Below are 23,778 nucleotides of genomic sequence, written 5' to 3'. Positions count from 1 at the left end.
ATAATGTCATAGTGGATTGGCAGTGAGTTATCTAAGAAGTACTAATTGTATTCATTAACATTCTTGACAAGAGCAAACTGGGAGTATGTACCATAATCACTGTGAACAATGAGGCAGTTCAGAGGTGCGACATTTTCCTGTTTGATTCCATCTGTCCATCAAAGAACATTTTCTTGTAGAATTACGCAGAAATAGATCTCATTAAACAAGACGGGTTAGACTAAAGCTGTAAGAAAATCCCTGCTGGATTCTGAAACCTAATGATTGGTTAGAAGTTGGCAAGAATCTATTCCTGATGATACTTTGTTAATTGATGTAAAGGTTAAACAGTGTGGATTGAGCCAGGAGTACTTTTAGCTAAAGTAACAGCCCAGTCTTTCTAGCCTGCTTAATTTGCAACCCTTGAGACATTATATTAGTTATATTAGTGGAGGTCAATGAAGGAGACAGGAAGGGTAATTATTGAGGTCGAGGGAAGAAGTTGACTGAAAGAAGCCTTTGTGTTCCCAGAGTTTAGAAACTGTAGTGGAGAAATATATTTTTAACAGTAGAGGGAAGAAGTAGGAACAAAAAGCAGTTCCTCTCCAGCCCACTCAGTTGTATTGGAATTCTTGGGCGTTGCTTATTGATCTGTGGCGAGGGGGAAATCATGCTGGTTTTCTGAGTTGTACCTGTTTGGGAGACTTTTTCTAAAATGTAACAGAGCTGGTGGGCTCTAGAGAAATTCTCCTAAGGTCTATATTTAAGAGACTTGATGCAGATGTAGGAAAGCCAGAAATTTGTGCCAGACAGATTGGACAGTTGGCTGATGGAAGAATGAACCAAGCCTTGTCCAAAAAAAATGTCTCTTTTATGTATGCTTTTCCAATTGAATTTAAGTGGGGACAGTGCCAGTTTAGAAAAGAAAGCGAAATTGAGAAGAAAAGCATTTTTTTATTTAAGTGATGATGTCAAGATTAACCTTAAATTTCAAATGCACATTTCTGCTGTACTGTTTTTCTGTGATAATAGAGCTTGTAAGTTTGGGGGTTTTGGTTTAGTGTTTTTTTTTTCCCCTGTGGAGTTTCATCTCCATTTCAGTTGTTTTATAATTGATTACAACATCTGTCATTTCATTACTCCTGGTAACGATTACTTGTGTGAGTTGCATTGCTCCAACAGATGTCTCCTCCGTGCTGCCTGACACCTTCACACGGTTGATGTCAGGTACCTGTTTGCTGTTTGGGTTTGCAACGCAGTGCAAGCTTGTAACACTTCTGTTGAAAACACGCAGGCTTGTCAACCCTTCCGTATGTTTTTACTGTACTTCAAAGCACTGTGAATGAAGAAAAAGAACTGGAGTATAATTGTGCTAAATACAGGCTATGTAGTGTAAGTATCAGGGACTCAGGCTACAACTGCAGATTCTAATTTACCATTTTCCCCCAAAATTTTAAGTGATCAATGGAATGATATAACTAGAAAAAAGAAAGTGCAGCAATAAACATTTCTAATTGGTAAATAAAATAATGGTCTCTTTAAATCTTGTCTGCTTAACAGCTTTTCTTCATTGTTGTTGGGAACTTCTGGCCACTTGTATTCCTATAGAACTATTAGCGCGATGGCTAGAAAAGGTAAAATGCTTGGCCGTAAGTTGGGTCATCAGTACAACTCGATCAACTAACCAAGAATTTTCTGTCTGAGTTTTGATTCATATTTGATCTTAAGGAGTGATTAATGTTGTAAGAATTTTTTTTCTTTGAAAAAAGGACCCTGGTAGTGTGTACTACTGGAGTCTTCAATTGTAGTTTTGAATGGTTAGCAAGTTTTTTCATGTGTTTCCCCTTGCTCATGTCGATCAAATAGGTCATTCGGAGAAACTGCATATTATCTAAGACTGTGAGCAGAGTGGATTGAAAATGCTGTGCACTGCAGGTCAGGGAATTAATTTTCAGCGGAGAGCCATGGGGAGGAAAGCTGGCCCCACGCCAGCACAGCGGGGAACGTGTTGGGGATGCAGGATGCTTTCACTCCCTGCAGCAGGGGAAGGCGAAGCAAAGCAGCAGTTAAGTCATGGTTATGTTTCCTCCATTCTGCTCATGTCCTCAGCTGCAGAGCAGCTTTGGGGTGATTCAGAGAAGGTGCTGCCAGCTCTGTGCCAGGCTGAAACTCTTTCATGCTTGGGAACTCTTGAAGTACATTTTAGGGCAGTTTTGGGATCACTGTGTACTGGTGGAGGAGAAAGCGTGTTTTATGTTTATTGCAGCAGATACCAGTGTTCAAAGTGAATTTATCTTACTCTTCTGTTGCTATGAAACTATATAAAAGGGGGTGTTAGGGTACCAGGTTACTGGATTATTTTCAAATGTCTTTAAATACAAGACAAACATTTTAGAGTCTTTATAGAAAAGTCTTAAGTATGTATACACTGCTGTAAGAGCATGTCTGTATCATAGAATCATAGAATGTTTTGGGTTGGAAGGGACCCCTAGAGGTCATCTAGTCCAACCCTGATGGGTTATCCATGATGTTTACCTAGTAATATTTTGATTCACTGTGGACAAAGTTCTTAAGTTATCTCTTACTGATAAAAGGAGGCTTGGCTTGAAAAGCTCTTCACTGAGAACAGTCTTTCAGTACAAGTTTGGGTATACTTTATTTTGTTAGACAGTCATGTCTGATATTATTTAATGGCTTTTTGGTGTGGAGGAGTAAAACAGATTGGGGTTTTTTTTTCCCCTTATGGTAACATTAGAAACACTTAAATTTTTTGAGATCTGAATATGTTCTTTTCTGCAGGGAGAGGGTGATGCCCTGTAAGGATACTGTACTTAATGTAGCCTCTCAAGTTGGTGTTGATTATAAACAGCCCTTCTGTAAATGGGGATTTCTCTATATTTACCGAGAGCTCTATTTGGGTGGGTAGTAAGAAAAGAGGGAAATGAATTGCATGATTAGGTCTTCATGTTAGAGGCAGAAACACTGAGAACAGATGTAAGTTAAATTTAAATGTGATTTGTCAAAAGAGTGCACACTGGCTTAGTGAAAAATGTCATTTTAGCCAATAAATAAATATTAATCTTTGGTAGAGAACAGTTTTTATTGGAAGCTGTGCTCAAATCTCTGTAACCTCTTCTGTTTGAAAAATGGCATGCCAGTGTTCACCACTTCAAATGTAACTATCGCTCCACTTGGGGAGATGTAATTATTCAGTGTATGAGTAATAAATTTTGAATATATGCAGGAGGTAAGATCAATAAACCTGTGATATTTGGAGCGTTTACTGCCCTCATGAGGGTACACTAGCAAGGCAGTTCAGGAAGAGAGGCTTTGACGTTGCAGTCCCAACACAAACCGCCACAATCATTATTGCTGGGCTGGGGTGATTTGCTAGAGATCCAAGCTGCCTTTAATTCGTGATGAATATTGGTACCGCTCTATAGGTGGGCTAGATTAAACTAGGAGCTACTGCCCAAAGTTCATACTTAGAGAAATGTTAAGTCACTTCTAAAAAGTGGAGCATCTAGAAGTTGGTAGTGGGAAATAGTCAAATAGCTGATCAGGCCAGAAAGAGAGACTGAAAGTCCGTGGCTTTTGGGATCTGTGCAAGGTGGGCTGGAGGGAAAGTTGCTGTCTGGAGAGAGACTTTGGGTGTCTGATGGACGAAACAGTTGTCTGTAGAGAGCCTGCTGGGTTCTGAAGCCAGGACTTTGTTGTCCTTGGAAATCCTGTTAGTTACATCAGAGTATGTCACCTTTTTATTGGTTTCTTCTATTAATGAAAGTAACCCATAAAAACCTGATGACTAGCTAATTGCTTTAATTGCAACAAAACCTTCCTTTATGTTTAGCCTTCATTTGTGTTCATCAGTTCCTTCTGTTTGTCATGAATGTGATGTTGAAGATGGTCTGCAACTTAACATCAAGCCAGAAAAAGAAATGAAAAATGCGAGTGGTATATTTAAAAGAGGCTAAAATACCATCTTCTAAGGTCATGGTGATATTATCAAAGACTGTGTTACCTTGGGTAGATCATACTGATAATTCAAAAAATGGGTATTAAAGAGAATGGATATTTAAGAGAACAACGTGGGAAGTTATCTTCCTCTGAAGAAATCTTCCAAAAGACCTCAGGAAGGTCATGTTAAATTTAATAGCATGGAAGAGCAGCATAGATTTTTATCAAGGGCATGTACAAAAGGGTAGATAAGTCTGCCTTTTGTTGATCAAAACATATGTTTTGGAGCTTAAGTAAGATGAAGTTACTGTCTTTTCTTTTTGTACCTACTCAGAAAGCTAATGCGGCAGTTGCTTTATGCTCTGATTATTGAGTATATGGCCAATTACTGCTGCACCAAAAATAAACCAACTTTTTGTCCTCTACTGTGGCTAACTACATACATTGTCTCACTGCCACTCATTATCTTTCCTATCAAAATAAAATATAAGTGCTCTCCGTTACACGAAATGCTGAGCTCTGTTTTCCAGGAAATGAGGAACTTGGAGTAAATCCCAAAGCAGAATCTCTGCAGCAGCTGCCTGTCGTGCTGCTGGAAAGCCTAAACAGAGCGGCTGAAACAAAACTGTGCTCATCCTGGTATGCAAATGAACCAAAAGATAACACACAAAGCCACCAAAGGATACATTAAAATCCAGAGGCTTTTATGTAGGAAGATGGATCAAGTGAAAGATTTACTACAATTCCAACTAATTGATTTCTCTTGCTTAAATTAGAGCAAAACCTCAATGCAACCATGTATCCGAAACCATTCGTTCGTAGCTTACAAAGCAGAATACTGTAATTAACTAAATTGAATGTTTCTTGAAGCGCTTTTAAAGAAAAGACTGATTTGCTTACAATGCATTGGATAGTCTGTCTAAATCAGCTGGCATCCTTCCAGTTTCAAAGCAGCTGAGACTTCAGATCATTATGGGAGCAAGTATTCCAGATTTCCTATGTAGGTTGCTCTGCTCCGGAAATGGCAGAATGGAAGAAGGAATGGAAGAGGGAAGGAAAGCGATGGAGAATTTCGGGGTTTTTTTCTGTAGTAGGATAAAGTAAACCCTGTAGAAAATCAGAGACTTTGGGAAATTGCACATCTTGAAACAGCAAAAACAATTCACCTTGTAGAATTCTTTCAGCGTTTATACACTAAATGCCAAGTTCCACCAACTATTCTTTCCTTAATCTTCCAGGATCACCAATAGAGCATGCAGGAAAAGATGCTCATCTTTTTAATTGACTTTTTCACTTAGCTTTTTGACAGAATGAGTAGCTGCCTATGTTGAAGCCAGGTAACTCCTTACAAAAAACTGCTAGTAGGCCAGAGATTGAGCTATTGTGATTTATCTCTGTTGGGAAGTGTATATTAAAATTCTAGTTACCTATGGTCTGGCTTAACTAGGGCTGCACAAATTACAAATACCTTTTTTTTTTTTTTTTTTTTCTTTTTAAAAACTGCCTCAGGAAGTGTGGCATACGTGGAGATGGGTTGGTAGATCTTGGGTGCTTTGGAGCAGAAGCATCTAGAGATTATAGGAATATTGCAGAAATGAGGAAGAATATTAAGTGTCATCTAGGTGGTAAACAAATTATATACGGAAAAATTAGTATTATACTTGCTTTGTAAAAAGTTTAGTTATCTTTATTATATTCTGTTGCCTTCAGTTGCAGTATTTGATTTAGGTGCATTAAGGTACAAAATTTCATGATGCTTATAATAATTATCTTCTGAGATGACTTAGACAGAATTTCAGTACTTTTTTATAGGTATAATGGTTAGAAAAACAACAAAAATACAGAACAGTTGCTTGGCAAGGTATGAGTCTGTTGCTTTGCTCCATTTGCATAAAACATTCTCTGGTATATCAGGAATTTTGAGTATGTAGGTGATTATAAAAGGGGAATTCAATCTGTCTTGTAGCTGCTGTAAAATAAGATTGCATTTGAAAAATAAAGCCTTAAAGTAAAAAGAAAAAATTTTTTTTAGGGAGGAAAGCTTTTCAATAAGGGTCTCATCCTATTCTGTGTAGCTTTTTAGAAAAAAAAAAAAAGCATGAGATGGAATATTGCATTTTCCCCACATTGAGGTTTGGTGGCAAGTAAAATAAATTGGAGTATCACATCCTATAATAAAATGGAATTGGATTAATTAAAATCTGATATAATCAGATTCAACTGTATTTCATCTCAGAGTTCACTGCCATAATATTTCTTTGTATTTCCTGCAGCTTTTGTAAAATTTAACTGGTAGGATTACGTTTTAGCATTGTATCTCTCCAATGTTAAAAGATCTTTGCAAACTTTTATTAATTCCCTGAAAACAGGAATCTGGCTTTTTCATCCTAATGTGCCAACCTGTATTACTCTGGTGATAAAGTGGGAACTGCAGGCAAAGCACCTGTCTCAGAATAGATCAGTAATAACGGTTTTAAAATATATCATGAGTGACTCGTGCCCTTTTACAATTTAAATGCTTTAATCCTTAGTTTCCATCTTTGCTCTGTAACTTTGGGTAGGAACTAAGTGGGTTAGGAGTTGATTTCTTCATGGGACCTACTCTCAGAATATTTTGGTTTCCCAGCTAGATCTAGCTAAATAATGATGAGAGTAGTATACTCAATACCAGAAATTAAGAAATGGAAGGAAGGCAGATAGGAACCTTGCTATTAATCTGCTTTTTCTCCCCCTAAAGTGTCACACTAATTGGCATGTGATTCCTTAACTGTCTCCATTTTACCTTGGAGAGACGACGGCAGGCTGCCTCAGTCTTCAGCCAACGCTTCAGGATGGTGGTGCTGAAACAGGGTGTGGACATCTCTGCTCTTCTGTCTTCTTCCAGGATTTGAACTTAAATACAGTAGTTACACTAGGGAATATTGAGAGGTTGGTTCCCTCAGAGTCTACAGTGATGTCCCACCGGGTCATCTTTGGATTCCTGGCGATCCAAGTGTCCCACTAATCCTGGCAGTATGCTAAAACCCAGCAGAGTGAGGAGTGCATCTCTAAAAATAAATATTTTACGTGTCGGTGATTCTGCCTGCGTTTTCTTGTCCCTTCTCATACCTGCTGGTCACGGTCTATGTTGTGATGCCACGGAGGAGCTACAGAGCATTTGTTTTTCAGATTTGTTTCTAGAAAAGATGGTTGAATATTATGTGTGCCAGTGTGTTGTAAATGTTTGGGGTGTTCGTTTCTTTCAGCAATTTTGTTGAAATGAAACGTGTTACCTTATGATAGACTTGCAAAAAATACATTTATATAAAAATGTTTTAATTGTCAAAACATCGAGTACTTTATACCAATGAGTAATAAATGTTGCAGGTGGTTGATTATTTATTATTTTGGATGAAGGCAGCTGTGGTTATGGCATTAGTGTTAACATTATGTTGTTCCAGCAGTCTCTACTGAAATTACAGAAAATGTGAATCTTTTTTGTACCTAAAGTAGGCTTTGTCTTTCTCAGCGGGGAACATACTAATGGGGCAGGTTTCTTCAAAATTCATGTCTTCTCTTATTTTTTTAAATGCAGAGGAAAATAAAAGTGAAATGTAGACTTCAAGCAATTCTGTCTGTTAAACAGTTCTATAGACAGATTTGTTTTTATTTGTTTGAAAAATTTTAAATAAAACATGAATTCTGTAAATAGTGGAAGAAGCATGAGACAGACAAAACAACTTTAATGAAAGTGCTCAGCCTTTTTCATGCTCTGAATCTACCTTTATTATGATAATCAAATTCCATGCAGTTCCCAGCAGGGGTATGTAAAAATTATCTTTTCAAATAAATGAATACAGATCATTTACTGCATATCAAGAATCTGGTTATAGGTCTGCAATCTTTGTCCTGGTGCAGACATAGATCAGAGCAGTTATTAAGACGCTCTAACTTGTTCCATGTCCCCTGATCCTACTGGATGGCTGGGGGGCTGAGATGGCAGGCAGGGGTGCCAGCCCTTGCCCACTGAGGACTCAAGTGTGGAAATGACCTGCTTTCCATCCCCAGGATGAGTTTAAATCAATTCAACACCAGTGGTCCCAAAATAACTAAATTTCTAATGTCTGCAGTGTCCTCTGTCGGGTGTTCTTTTGGGGAAGAATGAAGTGCGTATCATTGGGGCTGGTGAGAGGAAGTGAGAGAAGTCTATTTTATTTGTACTTCTAGTTTATTTACTGATATTTTACAGGTAGATAGCTGGAGGTAACGAGCTCTGATCAGGAGCCATGACTTAAAGAAGTCCCACTAAAGCAGTCAAAGTTAAGTGCACTGAATCTGAGAAACCAGATCTAGGAAAACCAGAAAAAGTGCAGTTTGCCACTCTACTTTCTATGCAGATATTCTACTCTTTGTTTTCTCTCTGTGTGATGACCATAAGAGTTCAATACCGCACTTTTTATTTTCTTAATTAGTTGGTGCCTCACTAAAAATTCTATTAAAAGTCAGAAAAAAATTACTGGATTTCAGTGGGAAATGTATATATGCTATCCTATATTTTGCTTTAGGATAATGTTTTGAACATCATAAATCAAATCATGGATGAATGCATTCCACATGAGCGGGCCAACCGAGACTTTTGTGTTAAGTTTCCAGAGGAAATACGCCACGACAACCTTGCAGGACAGCTTTGGTTTGGAGCAGAAGTAAGTCTCTCATGTTTCTGTTACTTGGGGTTAACAGACAATTTTTTGTGTCATAAACCAGAAGTTTAAAGTACATCTTGAGACTTTCTGAAAATTACAGAGCAAAGTAAACATCTTTGAGAACTTGCTCTGGATCCTCTGTGGAAGGGGATTCTTTACCTATGGTTTTGGTATCGGTTGGGCTAACAGTATACCAGTTTATTTTCATCATTGTCTACTGTCATTATGACCACCTCTTAAAAACTGTTCTTCTGCGAATTATCATCTGATTAATAATGTTGATTCTTATTGTCCTGATGGGCCATCTTTCATCTCATGCTTTGAAAAATCGTAGAAACAAATAAAGATAATAAAATAAGTGAATTTTATCAGGGTAAAAGTTTATCTCCAACAAATATAAGTGCATGCTCACTTTATTTTAATGGCTACGTTATGCTATAACTCATATGAAACATACATAACTTTGAGATGACATTTGTTGCACATAACTCACTTGTTTCATGTCTGCTAAAAAATATAGTGGTTTCTGTGCAAAACACTTATGTCTGCTTTTCTCTGCCTGGTTTCTCTCAAAGACCTACTTCTATAGCAACCTGTAGGAACAAGGCATTTTTGTACCGAATTAAGCTTGAATTGTTTTAACCACGGGAAGTCTGAAGTGTCAGAAGAAAAAGCGTGATATGTAACATACTTATTCATTAGTACTGATGCCTGTCTAAAAATAAATAAATAGTTGTGGTATCTTTAATGATAGTGATGATCTTCGGTGTCTTCAGGTCTTCTGGCCTGAGGGTAACTTTAATTAGGCACCATGGAGTTGCTGAGAGTTGAGGGGGGCGTAGGATAGACACCCCACCACACAACAGCACGTTGTGGTGGTGTTTTCAGCCTTGCCTCTGTTACTCAGCTCCTGTTATTACCCATTCTTTTCTCTACCAGTTCCTCCTTTCTCTTTAAAGTGAATGGTCTCAATCTACAGTTCCTTTCTTGTTCAGTCCAATATGCCTCCATATGTTCTGTTTCTGAAACTTTCTTTGACGATTGTTAATTGTAGGCTCCTCTGAGCCAGGGAAGTCGTGGTTAAAACTTACAAAATGAATTTGATATGGCAATGCTTTATAACCCTGTCCTCAGCAAAAAACAGCAGCATTTTTTCTCTCATTATCATGAGACACCTTCACTGCCATCATCCAGGTGATGCCATACTCTGTTTTAAAATGCTGAGAGTCTGACACATTGGCTTAATGGCGCTTTTCCAACCTAAATGATTCTGTGATTCCTTGGTAGTTAGGAGAAGATGGGGTAAGTCTTTCTGCTAGCACCCATAATGAATCCCTGTGAATCCCATTATCCTTTCTTACTCTAAGGGACTAACAAACCGTGATTACAGCAACAAACAAGTGGGAAAAATGCCAGCCGGTGTAGTAACTTCTCCTTGCGTTGTGGAAAATGCTTGAGGGAATAACCAAGACAGCTAGTATCTTCTAGGAGGAAAAAATGTCTCCTTTATTCACTGTTTGTGTTGTGTTTTACTCTTTCCAAATCAAACTTTCACTGTCTCCAAATCAAACTGGCAGGCTGGAGAGACCTGTTGGTTTCAGAGAAGGTAACATATGCAGTGATGAAGTAATGCTGATACTGCTATAGACACGGTCCTCCTGTAGATTCATGTAGTAAGGAAGGCTGTATGGACTGTTAGGAAAATACACCTAGGTGTCCTTGTCACTGCAATGGCTCTCAGTTACCAGACTAAGAGTACCTATCAACAGGTAAGACTTGCCTTATCCGTACTTTCCCACAAATGCTGCTGGTAAGAGGTGAGAACGTGATCTTCTCAGAGTGCCCTTAAAACACGAATCAGTGCATCAGGCTGCGGAGCTCGGGGTGGAGGGGCAAAGAGAGAGAACTTTGAGACTAGAACAACCTTGTATCCTTTCAGTTAATAAATATTTCCGTTAATAAAGCAAGTATGATTTCTATCAGTGCTTGCTGTCTTCCAAATGTGTACGTAAAGGAATAAAGCCAGCAGTAGAGAAGTAGAGATTATTAAATGGCTTGGTTTTAATAGCAAGATTTCAAAAAACTTTTATTATGTGTTACTGTAAAAAATTACTTCTAATCTCTGGTCAGAGGGAGCCCATGTATATAATAACTCTTGGGGAGTCTTAAATAGCTGCTTTCCAGAAGCGGAAACGGAAGAATCTGGTTTTTATGTTCTTTCCTATAAAATAAATTCACAGCTTCTGGGGGAGACAGGATACTGGTCTAGCTGGATCCCTGGTCTTATAGCCAGTGTGACCAGTTTTGCTGCAGAAGGCCTCACAGTTGTAGAATTTTTGTTCTTTTTGTAAGGAATAGATTTATTTTACAAAATCAAGCAGCCCAGCCTGAACCAAAACAGTCCATCGATTGTACTTTGGCTGGATTCACATCCCTTTTATGCAAGCAGTCCTTCATACATACACTATATATCCTACCAATACCTATTGCCTGACTAGTGGGAGAAGAGCTTTTTTACATTAATTTTTCAGCTCTGTGGTTCTTGCACTTGAACCTCCCCCTGTTCTCGTCTCCCTGACTGAGCTGCTCCCTAACTTTTTATGTGAAGGCTTACGACTCTGCATATCAGTCTTAAATCTTTCACGTGTTCAAGAGTTGCAACAAATTGCCCTTGTTCAAAGTATTAAATATCACATCTTGTGCTTTTTCAAAACAGAGAAGTAACTTTGTAAAAATTAATATTTGCTCTCTTAACGTCTTTCATAGTGTTTGGCTGCTGGTTCAATTATTATGAATCGTGAAATTGAGAGTATGGCTATGAGGCCGTTGGCCAAGGATCTGACCCGAAGCCTAGAGGAGGTTAGAAATATCATCCGTGACCAGGCCTTAAGGGATTTGAACCTCTACACAGAAAAAATGAAAGATTCACTCAAGCATTTTGATGTCCTCTTTGCTGAATTTGAATTAAGGTAAAAGATCTGAAGTAAATACATGGTGAGCACTCACTTGGCTACTGCAGCTTTTGTGTGGCTTGTTGGGTTTTGGAAGTTGGCTAATTTGTTCTGTTCTCTTTTTTATGGAAAAAGTGTGTAATTTTTTTATCATGGTATTTGAATTCTTCAGCAATTTGTTGTATTGTTAGACTTTCCCTTCCAGTGTAGCAATAATGAAAGAAAATTAAATAGCTTTTTAGTAATCAACATTTGCTCTTTTCAACTAAACTGTAATCCTCCATTTGCATACTGGCATATGGTGTTTGAGGGAGGTTTTCCAAGACACAAAAGGAAGCCATAAATCTCTTCCCTTAATGTTTTCTTTGTCGAGGGAAAGGCGACAAATAAGAGACATTAAAAAAAACTATGTATGATAACAAATAGTCTAGAGATTATGAGGTTTTGTTCTCTTGTGCTTAGAGATAAAAGCAAGATGCACCCAGTGAATTTAAGAAGGCAAATTGAAATCTGATGAAGGAAGTGCTTTTACACAAGCTATAATTAATTGCAGGAAATCACTGATTTAAAAAACTTGTGATTGAAAAATGGCTTGGAGATTTATAGCAAAAATAAAAATAACTGCTTTTGGGGTGAGAAAAGTAACTGCTTATTGCAACAAAGGTCACACTGACCAAGTCGTGCACTGTGCTTCAGAATTTAAGGCAGCTTCCTGCATGTCTGTTATATGTTTGTGGAGCTGGGTATAGCTACAGACAGGATGTTGGTCAAGATTATCTACAAATCTAATATAATAAAGCCATTCCTACCTTCAGCAGAACAGGTTTCTTAGAATTGAGTAGTGTTTTAAATTTCTCTTGGGAATAATCTGTAGACTGTCTTGTCTCCCATTACCGTTTGCCATTCCTCAGTATTAATATTCTCTTTTATTATTTTACTCAGGTAAGCAATTTTTTCTGACTCAAAAAAACATCATTGCACTGTACACTGAAAAACATTTTAATTGAAAACATTGGCTAAAAATGTACTTTTAACTGTGGCTTTGAGGGCAGAGATCAATGACAATCAGTAGCTGGTTCTTGACAGCGCCTGTGCACAGTTTCTGACCTGTCCGTACCAACTCCACATCCAGCATTTTTCTTTGCCATTGTTTTGCAGACAACTTTTTCCCTTCCTGTGTTACCTGTAGTCTATAAATGACTGATTAAGTAATATGGTGACAGAAAACCAATTACTTTTACCAGTGTTTCCTGCCTTGTGAATTAGTGCTTTTGCAGGTAATTTCATGTAGAAATGAGGCCAACTTTCTCCTAAATTCTCCCTGCTGGCCAACTGAATTTCACTAATAAAATTTCATGTAAAATCTTTCTAGATAAAGTGTGTGATTTAGTCAGGTGGTTTTTTTTTTTTTTCCTTAAGGAAATGCAGAGTAAACTGTTCTATTTTCAAGATGCGGCAATAAAGACCTTTCTAGGACCTACCTCCCTGTGCCACACAGTATGGAGTTCTGATTGCTAAATGTGTGTAATTATACTTATAAGTTACTACTGAGTTCCACTGCCTCAATCTGCAATAAGTAAATTGGCTGCATTTTTTAGATTCTTACACTGTACAATTTTCATAGGATTGCTATCAAAACAAATACAAAGGTTATGTTTCTAAGATGATTTGTCCTAGGTTTTTTTTCTTTATTTGTCATCTGATTTGTTAAAGCATGTAAAACAGTAGGACATTATAATCTTTGTAGTTACGTGTCGGCCATGGTACCTGTGAAATCTCCGAAAGAATATTATGTACAGCAAGAGGTAATCGTACTTTTCTGTGAAACTGTGGAGAGGTAAGCATTTTAGTTAAGTACTATATTTTCATGTCTGTGTTTACTTTCAGTCTGAGCTTTTGTAGAAATACTTTAATTGTAGTCTTTAAGAAGCATCATAAAACAGCAGGTATTTTGCTTCTCTAGTAAGTATCCAAGTACAAAGTTAAAAAACATTAAGCATGCTTGCCAGGCACAAGCTTATGCTTTTTTGTTTTCTAGACAAAAAATCCCCAAAGTTAATAGTACGATAACAATATTGTTGGTATGCCTAGTGGTAGATGTGTAAATGAAGACTAAGTATTTAAATGATGCCTGTTTAAGGTGTCCAGACTTAATTATATTTCATGTAAGAATACATGGGGAAGATGACTCAAATCATCTGTGAACCTCTAGTGATTATCATAAAGAACTTGTAAAGGCTCCTGAAAGTCTTAGAGGACTGGAGCTTCACTCTATCTGCACAAGGTGATGATGTTTTTTAAAAAAAAAAATAAAAAATCCAGCAGTTCATAAGCTCTTTTAGGAGTGTAAGGTGTTAAGAAAAATGTGAATTTGTTGGGAATGCACTCTGAACAACTTTTTTTGTTGTTCCCCTGTGACAGAGTAGCTAGCCTAGCAGGTGGGCAGCAGAGAGGAACAGTATGTGAAATCCCCAGCTTCAGGGAGGTTTTGAGCAGCACAACACTGTTCTCAGAAGGAAACTAGTGAAGTGTATTCTGGGTGAAATTATTAGGGACCAATTGACTGTAAAATGCTCTTGGAATAAGTGTTGGGTTTACTGTCATATTAGGAGAGCTTCTGAAGTAGGACCCTGGTGTGGTTGATACTTTCATTAAGGAATGAAGGAGTACAGACCACACTGCCACAATCTGTAGATGACACTAAGATCAGAGGTGTTTGAGCATTTTGAAAGACAGGATTACAATTAAAATTGGTCCCAACAAGTAGGAGGAATTACCTGCCACCAGTTGGAGAGCTACTACATATGCGCCTTCTCGCCCAGTAAGAGGCAAAAGACGGTTTCTCATTTGCAGCTTTGGGTAATCTGGCAGTGGCCCACAGGAAAGAGCAGGGGTGAGTGGGCCACGTGCGGGTGGGTCCATCAGCCATTGGGACAAAACAGTGCTTGCTTTGTGGTCATTTTGCTGTCCACCGCTGGCAGTATTGGCAAGACAAGTACTGACAAGGAATAAGAAAAAGTGGTCATTTCCATTATTTTCAGGACCAGTCAGGTCTCAGCAGGACTAGTGTGCAGTTTTGAGTGTTATCTTACACACGGGTATGGACAAACAGGAGAAGAAATTTGTGGAAGTTATGAAATTTATGAGGAAATTAAGAAACTGGGAAGAAACTTGGAAAACATAGCCAAGTGAAAAGCCTAAACAAATTGGGGTTTAGTCTAAAAGGGCTTAAGATATTTGAAAAGTTATTAGATGACATTGAAGCATCCCCCAAATATTACATCTGCAGACTTCAGTAATAGTTGCTGTACAGAACTGGGTCTTTTTTAGTTTGGTTTGTTAGCTTAGAGGGGGGATTGACCTAGAAGATAATACCAAGTCTTATTTGAAAATGAATCCAGATACTTTCCCCTATTACTTTAAAAATGTTTCTTTTCGTTAAAAAACTCTTAAGCACCAGTGGTTTTTAGTAAGAAGCTGAAGGTTGGCATGAAATAGTAAATAAAAAGGGAGAGTGGCATAAAAATGATTTTGGTTTTGGATAGCTGTAAAAGCTTTAAGTGTTTAAAGATTTTTTTTTTTTACTTATATTAATATTTTTTTTAAAGCAGAGACTACAGCAGTCAGTTCTGTACATAGTAGTTTAGATTGTACAAAAATAGTTCATAAGTTAAATACTACTAGTTTGGTTTAGCATTTAATATTTTTTCAATTTTTTTCCTATTGAAATGTATTCTTCGAGGGTTTGGTCTCACAAAATAATTTAATTCTTCTGCTTAGAGCCTTAAGGCTTGGATACCTCACTCAAGATATGATAGATGACTACGAACCAGCTTTAATGTTTACAATTCCAAGATTAGCCATTGTATGGTAAGTAATTTTAACTACTCTCCACTTCCTCACTTAAAGATTTATTGAAGATTTCAAAAACTTTGCTCAGAATTTTGGCACATTTTCTTTCACCTGAGTTTGCTTGTACTTTCTTGGGAAAACAAAATCAAAAAAAGAGGATTATGTTTTGTGGCTTTTGTTTCGGTGTTTTTTGGTTTTTTTCTTTTTTTTAAATCATTACCAGTTTCTTGTAGAATATGAAGAGAAAAAAAAGAAGAGAGAAAGTAGAACTCTAAATATAGAAGGCAGGAACCTGGAACAATTGATCAGTCATCCTCCAGAAAGAAATAAAAAATGAATTAAGAACGTCAATCTATAGAATGTCATGTTGTCAGAAATATGTTTTGAAAGCAGATATTTTGTGTCAGTCAAAAATATGACCTAAGGATACAAGTCTTGAAAACCAAAAATTTGCTGTAGGAATTGCTTATTTTTCTGAACGACTCTAGGTTCAAAAGGAATTGTCATGACAAACTGCATTGTGACTACTAAGCTAGGCTTAAATCTTTTTCAAGGAAAGTATTAGCATGTATAACTTCTGTGTAGATTTGTGGCCTGTATCGACCCCTCAAGACAACTAAATTAAAACAGTTTTTTTGCTTCATGCAGTCTTGCAATATTGAACAAATTGAATGCATTTTTCCTAACGAGTCTTCATGATTTAGTAAGACAGCAGTTTCTCTGGAGTAAAGCCAGTGTATTTTTAATATTTTACCATTGTGAGTGTTTTAGTTAGCTAATACAAGTAGTATAATTGAGGGAAATAAGAAACCTCAAATCCTGAGTGTAATACACTTCTCCTCAGGAAATCCCTGCGGCCCATTGTTCCTGTTAAATAGGATATTGTCTGTAACTGTCATTCTAAAAATAACAACAGTAATAATCTGATTATCAAAAGACAATGGGAATGTGAGAACTCAGTTTGAAGCTGCTGGAAGAATCAGTGAAGAAGAATACATCATGACTAACTGGAAAACAAAGGGCTCTCTGGAAGACATGCCATATAAATCCCAAATTACAAAGGAGGACGGAGAGGGAGAAAAGAAGAAAGTTTTAACTTCTCCAAAGTATCCATTGATTTGAAAATAAACCCCTGCTGTGTGAAGTTCCACAGAAAAACTACACTATCCAGATATGGATAGAAATGGAAGCCTTTTATTTGGACTGCGAAAGGAGAAGCCTTTAAACACAAGACAGCGGCAATTCAAAGTTGCCATGCTGATGCTCTGTTGTGCCTTAATGAGAAGGATGGGTCTGGAGCAAGGAGAAGTCCTGTATCCCCTCAGTCTTCTAATAGCAAAGATTTAAGGAATACTTTTTGGTGTCAGTTTTGTCTAAGATTTCAGAGATCGGTTTACCTTGCACACTATACAGTCTATATTGCCAAGTGTGTTAACAGGTGTTGGTGAACTTTGAACCTAGCAGGAAATACTAAGTCATGCTTTTTTCCAATTTTTAATTCTTTCCATGGTACAACTATATTCAAACTTTGATTCAGCTCTTCAAGGGTCATATATATACACAGGCCATTTCATAATCTTTTTTTGTAGTGCTCTAGCCCTCTTCTATTTTTTTAAATTTCTTGTGCGAGTTAAGCTCTATGGAAAGTGAATTATACCTGGAAATTGCCAAAGGAATGGTGATTTTGCATCAGTTACAACTTTGAGAGCAGTCTTGAGCTTCCACTCGGCAAAGAAGTAACACTTTTTTAGGCAGAACGTTAGTACCCATGTCAGCAATAACTACTTCACTTCATGGCAGCCTGCTTCTTGAAGCTCAGAAAGCTTAGAAAAAACTAAGTGTCCTGTTACCTTGATAACAGGATAATTTGTCTTAAGCCACAAAAGGAAGTGATTCGCAAAAGAAGCAACTTTTTTCTCTCTCTTTCTCCCTTTCGATGCTCCTGCCCTGAAAACCCCAGTCCCCAAAGCAATGTTGATTAAGTTTAGGAGTCAGATTTCTTGGACCCACTGTTATATTGACAATTCTGAACTTTAGCCATCTTCCAGCCTGATGGGAGACCATGGTACTATCCTGATACCAGGGCATGATCCAGACTCTGGGTTTATAAACAGAAGAAAAAGAGCAGTATTTCCCAGATGGTAAACAGAGTGTAAGTGGCCCTTTTTTTTTTTTTTTTTTTTTTTTTTTAATGCTTCAGTGGGATTCATATAACTTGTGACATCAGCTTTGCTGCTGTCTCTGAGAGCCTTCAGTGGTCATGCAGGGTGCTTGCTGGTGAACAGACGGTGAGCAAAAGACACCGTCAGTCTTGTTGGTCAGCTGAGGGTCCTCATTTCTCTGGATGATTGGGATGCAGAGTAGCTACAGTACTCTCTGAAGCAACATGTAATCTGAGTGTGAGAAAAGGAACATTGCTTTGAGATACAGGCAGCTCTCAGTTGCCCAAGGTAAGGGCAGGAAGGGGAAAATGGTCTGGCTAAAATACGTAATCTCGAGTGTGGGAGCGCGTGATCCAGTTGCCTTTGAGAAACATTGTTTTTGCAGTGGATAGCAGATTAAAGTTTTAAGCAGAACTGGTGCCTGGTGTGGGTGAAATCCATTCTGACACAGTCCGGTACGATGCAGCAGATAACGGTGAAGGAGGACAATTTTTTTTTAATCCCTGACACACAGGCAGGTTTGGGTAGTAGTGATTCCGTCAGGAGGAACTATTCAGGCATCTACAGCAAAGTGCACAGAGGCTTTCAGGATCATGAACTAATTTCTTTCCAGGGAAATTTCTACAAGTGCTGAGTTGATTTAGAAGCATGGTATTATCAAAATGTGTTTTATGTGATTTAGCAAATGTGTTTTCTTTTTTACCACATGTTAATACCAGATTGTGTTTATCTTGGAGAGAGAAAAATAGGAGCTCAAGAGTCAACTATCTTACCTAGAAATTATTTAGACTGGAAAGAAAAAGCCATTTGCAATCTCACTCAAGTCAGTGGACTTTCCCCAACTTAACATGATAAGCATTTTCTTGTGCTATTTTTTTATGGGTCAGCCACAGCAATGAAGTAAATGTATGTTCTTCCTCTGATGCTTCCATTGCTTTTTCTCCCATGCTTTAGAGGGAAAGGATGGCGGGGAGGGGATCTTCTTTCTGTTACTTTAAATAACATTTAATTCTGACCGTGGGTGAGTAACACAAAAATAAGATAGCAATATGTAACTTGAGTGTAGTTCTAATGTTTATATACAGTTGCTTTTCTGACTCCTTAGTAGTTGCTCTGGTTGATGAAATTTTCATTTTTGTGTGTGTTCGTGCATGTGTTTGAACTACAGTGGCCTTGTCGTCTACTCCGAGGGACCATTAAACTTGGACCATAAACCAGAGGACATGTCTGAACTCTTCAGACCTTTTCACACTCTGCTAAGAAAAATAAGGCAAGTAATAAAAGATGGTTCTAACTGCTTCTCTTCTCCAGTGAAAATCAGTGGCCTAAAAAAGAACACATAAATGCCTAGAAAAGTGTTTGTTTGCTATGTTAATCATAAACCACATTTTCTTCTCCTCTGCCTGATATACCCATGTAATAACTAAATGTAGTTTTTCATTTCATGGGAGTTTTCTGCACTCTTCATATCTTCCGATAGTTTCTTCTTTTCTGAATATAATTTTATTAGACTTCAGATTTTCCTTATGGCTGGATGATGCCTGAAATACTAAAGTTGCAGTTTATTTTTGGGAGATCCTGTTTCTAATTAGCATCAACGGTACTGTTTAACTAGGCTTATTTCATTTTCTCAGTATGTTATGATGCAATACTTGGATAATGCTTAATCTAATAGAAATGACTATCAGTTTTTCATATTGTGGATCTGTTTTTATGGTGTGGATCATTTTATATACATCTCTTTTCACAGAGCTTCAGTCTTGGTAACCATTGGAGATGTGGGCTTTGGCTCAGCTTAAGTATAAAGGGTATTAAAGTACCTTTTTTTTCTTAGTTGAGGTCTTTAAAAGACTGTTCTGTTACATTGGAGAAATCAACCTGCGTCTTTAAAGGATCTTTACATCCAATTTTTTTATATTCACCCTTAAGGTATCTTATCTGGGTGTTAAAAGAAACTGTTTTCTGAATCCGTTAGCCTTACTGTTTTCTTAGAATTCAGATTTATATATCAACTGCAGATTTTGTTCCTAGAAATCTCAACAGACAATTTAGCAGAAGTTTTTCTTTTCAATGTCCAGTTCTCACCTGTTTATTGCCTTCCCTGTATGTCATGATGACTGTTTGATGTAAGAACAGTTTTCACATAGCTAAGTTTATCAAGATTAATCTCCTGCCTCCCATTAGAGGTAAGGCATCTCCTGAGGGAGAATGCAAGCTCTGTCAAGGATGGTTCAGAGAGGAGCCTATTTCTGAAGTTAGCTTTTAGGAATATCTAGACCACATCCTTTTGTGCCCCTTGAAGTTTTCCTAGTATTTCTGTCTAGAAGTGATACAGTTTTATTTTTAGGTATATTAATGATACTCATATTGAAATCTTGGAATTGCCAAAATAACATGGCGGGGGGGGCAAGTGATTACGGTTTTATAAAACACTGAGTAAAGAACAATATGAACTGAGGAGCAAAACTTGAGTTAGAGGGGCGGAACAAAAACTTTAATGGTACTGAAGCTTAAAAAGTCCATTCAGTTTACATCAAAATACCTTATTCCCAATATATGACTGTCACATAAATTTTTACCAGCATTCCACTGGCTGACTAAAGCCAAAACAATATTTAAATGCTAATATAATTCTCATAATCTGTACTTTCTGCTTACTCCTTGTATTTCACAACATAGAAAATGAAAATCAATGAAACAACATGGAAAATGAAAATCAATGAAGTCAGTTTATTGCTTAGTCCATTTAATTTTCAGTTACTCTGAACTTAATGCTTGGGTTGAAAACATATTAGTAAAATGCTTGTTTGTTCAATAAGTACAATTTTCACTGCAAACTTCAAAAAATGCAATTACTCTTTCAGATTTGTTTTTGGAAAAAGTTCTGATAAAATTTAAGACTTCATATTTATTCTTTCAAGCGAGCATTAAGAAATGTGATTTCAGTGGTCTAGCAGGCAAAGTTTACAAAGTGTTCTTAGTGAGACAGCATCTATCAGAGCAAAAATTTAAGCAAGACATAATGTGAAATCTTATCTCTGGCAGTCTCTGAACTGAAGGAATGTCAAGGAACTTGAATACTTGAAAAAACTGAGCTTAAAGATCCTTTAATAATACTCTTGAATGAACAATACATTGAATGAAAGTAACAGTGAGATACAAATAAGTATGCAATTCATGTAGAATAACTAAATTACTATAAAAGTACCTGTCTAGATTTTTTTTTTGTTATCACAGATATTTTTTTTAACTCATCAGACTGCAATTCCTACTCAGTGAGAATGTTCACAGAAACCTATAAGGGAAGATGAAATGAGATATTTGAGTTTGTCCTCAGCAAAAAGGGACCATTTTTTTCCAGGAGTCTTTCTCCAGTCTCTGTCACCAATGGTTAAGGCATGAAAACAGATTCCAGTAGTTTTCTGTTAAAATAGTTGCATCTGGTCTTGCAGTTGTGTGCCTGTTATAAGAATACAGAACAACATCTTACTGCAGGGTATGATCACATCCCAGTAAATTTATGTATTTTTTAAGCTGTATTATCCTAAAACATCCCTCCTGTTAAAGGCAGTGATAAGCACTGTATTTATGTGTATTCACATAATTAAATTGGAACTAGCAGAAAAAAGCATCTATCAGCTAGGAAAATTTTTGGTGCCCTGTTGGTGGCTGGCAACTTTGAAAACAATAGAGATTGTGGAGGCTGAGCAAAAGCAGTAAGGGTTCTTTTTGAGGTTATGGTAAGGTTGAGCAGCAAATGATAACTTTGAATGTTTTAATTAATACCTAAGCAAGGTGCTTGTGTTGATTTTTATTTTAGATATAAAACATCAGTGTTGGTATTTTATATATTTACCAATGCATAATTATATAGTAGTGTCATCTCCATTCCTTTTAAACTAAGACATCTAAACCATTTCTCCCAAAGTACTGCAATCTGCCTAGCAAGTACACAAAACGTATCTGGTATATTCATGGATATTTAATTTAGGTGCCTGTGACAGTGAACATTCTTGTGATAAAATATTACCTATGCTATATATACGTTTGAGGCTGCTATACGGAGATTTTCAGAGGTGAGCAAACTTGGAATTTTGCCAGTACTCCTTAATTCTGCCCTTTTTCCAGAGCCCTCTGCTTGCCTGGTGCTTGTTTCTGGACCATTGCAGTTGATGGCAGGGTCCCTATGGATTTTGGTGGTGCAGAATCAAGCAGGTTGCAGATCAAGTGGTGCAGGATCAGAGGATCATACCACTTTAAGTACAGCAAAACCTTTCTATATCATTGATTAAAATCAAATGCAGTCAACCTGTGTTATAGAATGGCGGGGGGGGGGGGAGGGCTTGTGAAATTCTCACGCTTTTAAAGTGTGCACAGTGACTGGGGGAAAAACTGGTCAGGTTTTCCAAGATGGCTGTGTTTTAAAACTTTGAGTTCATTTAAAACTTTTTTACAGTAAAGGAGTACCAGTGATATTTGTTATATGGGTGTTGGTTTCTCGCTGTTGAATATCAGAGCAGATCTGTGGGCTTTGGTGTGGTGAACACCGCTCAGCCCTGCAGGAGCAGGAGGATGTAAACCTCATTCCTGTACCTGCAGCATGTTCTTATGGTGGCAGCTCCATAAAGACAGCTGGTTGTGCTCTGTTCAGAGCATGAACTGAAGCACAGGCTGGCAATAACAACGCTGCTGTTCTCTGAGAACAGACAATTTAAAATTCTAGTCAGAACAGGAGCAAAGATAATGAAGGAGGCTTGGAGAATGCGAGATCAGTGCACCTGGATTTTTGTGGCCCCGTCCTCTATTCAGCCAAATTTGTCTTTAAATGGACGTCTGGCCTCAGATCTTTGAAGAAGTCATTTCTGCACCCTGGATATTGGCAATAGAGTAAAATATGTTTATTGGTTTTGCAATAGGCAGACTAAATTTCTACCACTGCTTGTAACAAGCAGAGTACATCTTAAGAACTTGCCTTGTTTTTCTGCCAGTGGCTATAGCCACTGGAAGACAAATGTTCCTCCTGTTTTCAAGGCTAGATTGCCTTCCCGTGATACTGTGCCAAAAAGAGTAAAAGCAGGTGAAATCTCAACATGCGCCTTTTTTAAATTCAGTGTTTTCTAAAGGTTCCCTGAGAAGGAAGCACTTGGCTGCTGTCAGGGTGGATTGCAGAAGCTCTCCTTACCTGCAGCTTCTGAATAATGAAAGCGGAGGGGAAAATTCTTTTTTCCATCTAAGTACAGCACTTGCTTGGATCCAATGACAAGTTACAGATGCTTCAGCAGAAAGGAAATGAACCATGGAAGTAGCTACAGCTTAATTAAACCTTATGGTTTAATAATGGTGCCTGACTTTTAAACTTGCAGTAGTGAGATTTTACATTTCTTCCCATACGCTGGTTGTCATTAATTTTATTCTCAATATCTACATAGGCATTTTAAAACATGCCATGTTCCTAATGTTGCCAGTGAATTCCGTATAATCTAATATACAGTGCATCAAAAATAACTTGATCAAACATTTGTCACCTTGCAAGGAAACTTGTGTTTAAAACAACCCAGTGAGTCTAGGGGGGTTTTGTGCAGAGAAGTGAAGATAACTGAACCTCTTTTAGAACAAGCTGTATTTGTTAATAGTAAAATTTGTGGTGTTTGAATTGGAAAATTGAGCATATTTCCTTTGAATTTAAAGCAGGATTAGTTCTCTACTGAAGTAACAGGGTTGTTGGACTACCACATGTATTCCAACTGACTGTGTTTAGCAGCCCTTGCAAGGCAGCATGGATTTGACTCACCTAAAAGACATGAGGACTGTCAGCTGATTTCACTGATTTTTTTTTTTTAATCAAGCTTTACTTACTTATATTCAAAACTGTACGCAATTGTTCTTAAATTTTGAGGTGTTGTTATTGGCAGAAATGAGGAGTTTGTTACTCAAGTCAATGAAGCTCACCAGTGTAAAGGAAATACATATTTCCAGCACTTACTTTACAGTGTATGTGTGAAATCTGTATTGCATCTGTCTGAGCAGTCAGGTTCTCTGTGTCTTCAGAAGGGAAGCAGAGCAGGTCTGGGCGCTGCCATGCAGTGTTCTGGAGACTGAATAAAACCTTGGACTAGATGCTGAAAGTCAGAGGATTCAATCTGAGATTTTTCCCTGGGACCATTTCATTCCCAGTTATGCCAATGAGCTTGGATG

General features: G+C 37.5%; 1 protein-coding gene across 4 annotated transcripts in view; it reads left to right on the top strand.

Moving 5' to 3' along the window:
* The window catches only part of ZFYVE28 (zinc finger FYVE-type containing 28), an 82,225-nt gene that overhangs the window by 12,814 nt on the left and 45,633 nt on the right, over positions 1–23,778 (top strand). For 3 of the 4 annotated variants that reach the window (XM_035898671.1, XM_009643189.2, XM_035898669.1), the window contains exons 2-6: positions 8,481–8,618; positions 11,385–11,587; positions 13,317–13,406; positions 15,350–15,439; positions 18,752–18,853. In XM_035898671.1, coding sequence (XP_035754564.1) covers positions 8,511–8,618; positions 11,385–11,587; positions 13,317–13,406; positions 15,350–15,439; positions 18,752–18,853 — 593 coding nt within the window. In that variant the 5' untranslated portion in view covers positions 8,481–8,510. Of the gene's footprint in view, positions 1–8,480; positions 8,619–11,384; positions 11,588–12,798; positions 12,847–13,316; positions 13,407–15,349; positions 15,440–18,751; positions 18,854–23,778 lie in introns of those variants that run through there. The other variant, XM_035898670.1, reaches the window with a different exon arrangement.

Source organism: Egretta garzetta, unplaced genomic scaffold (assembly GCF_000687185.1).
Source record: "Egretta garzetta isolate BGI_Z169 unplaced genomic scaffold, ASM68718v1 scaffold107, whole genome shotgun sequence".
NCBI classification, from domain to species: Eukaryota; Metazoa; Chordata; class Aves; order Pelecaniformes; family Ardeidae; genus Egretta; species Egretta garzetta.
This window is presented reverse-complemented; position numbering and strand designations above follow the sequence as displayed.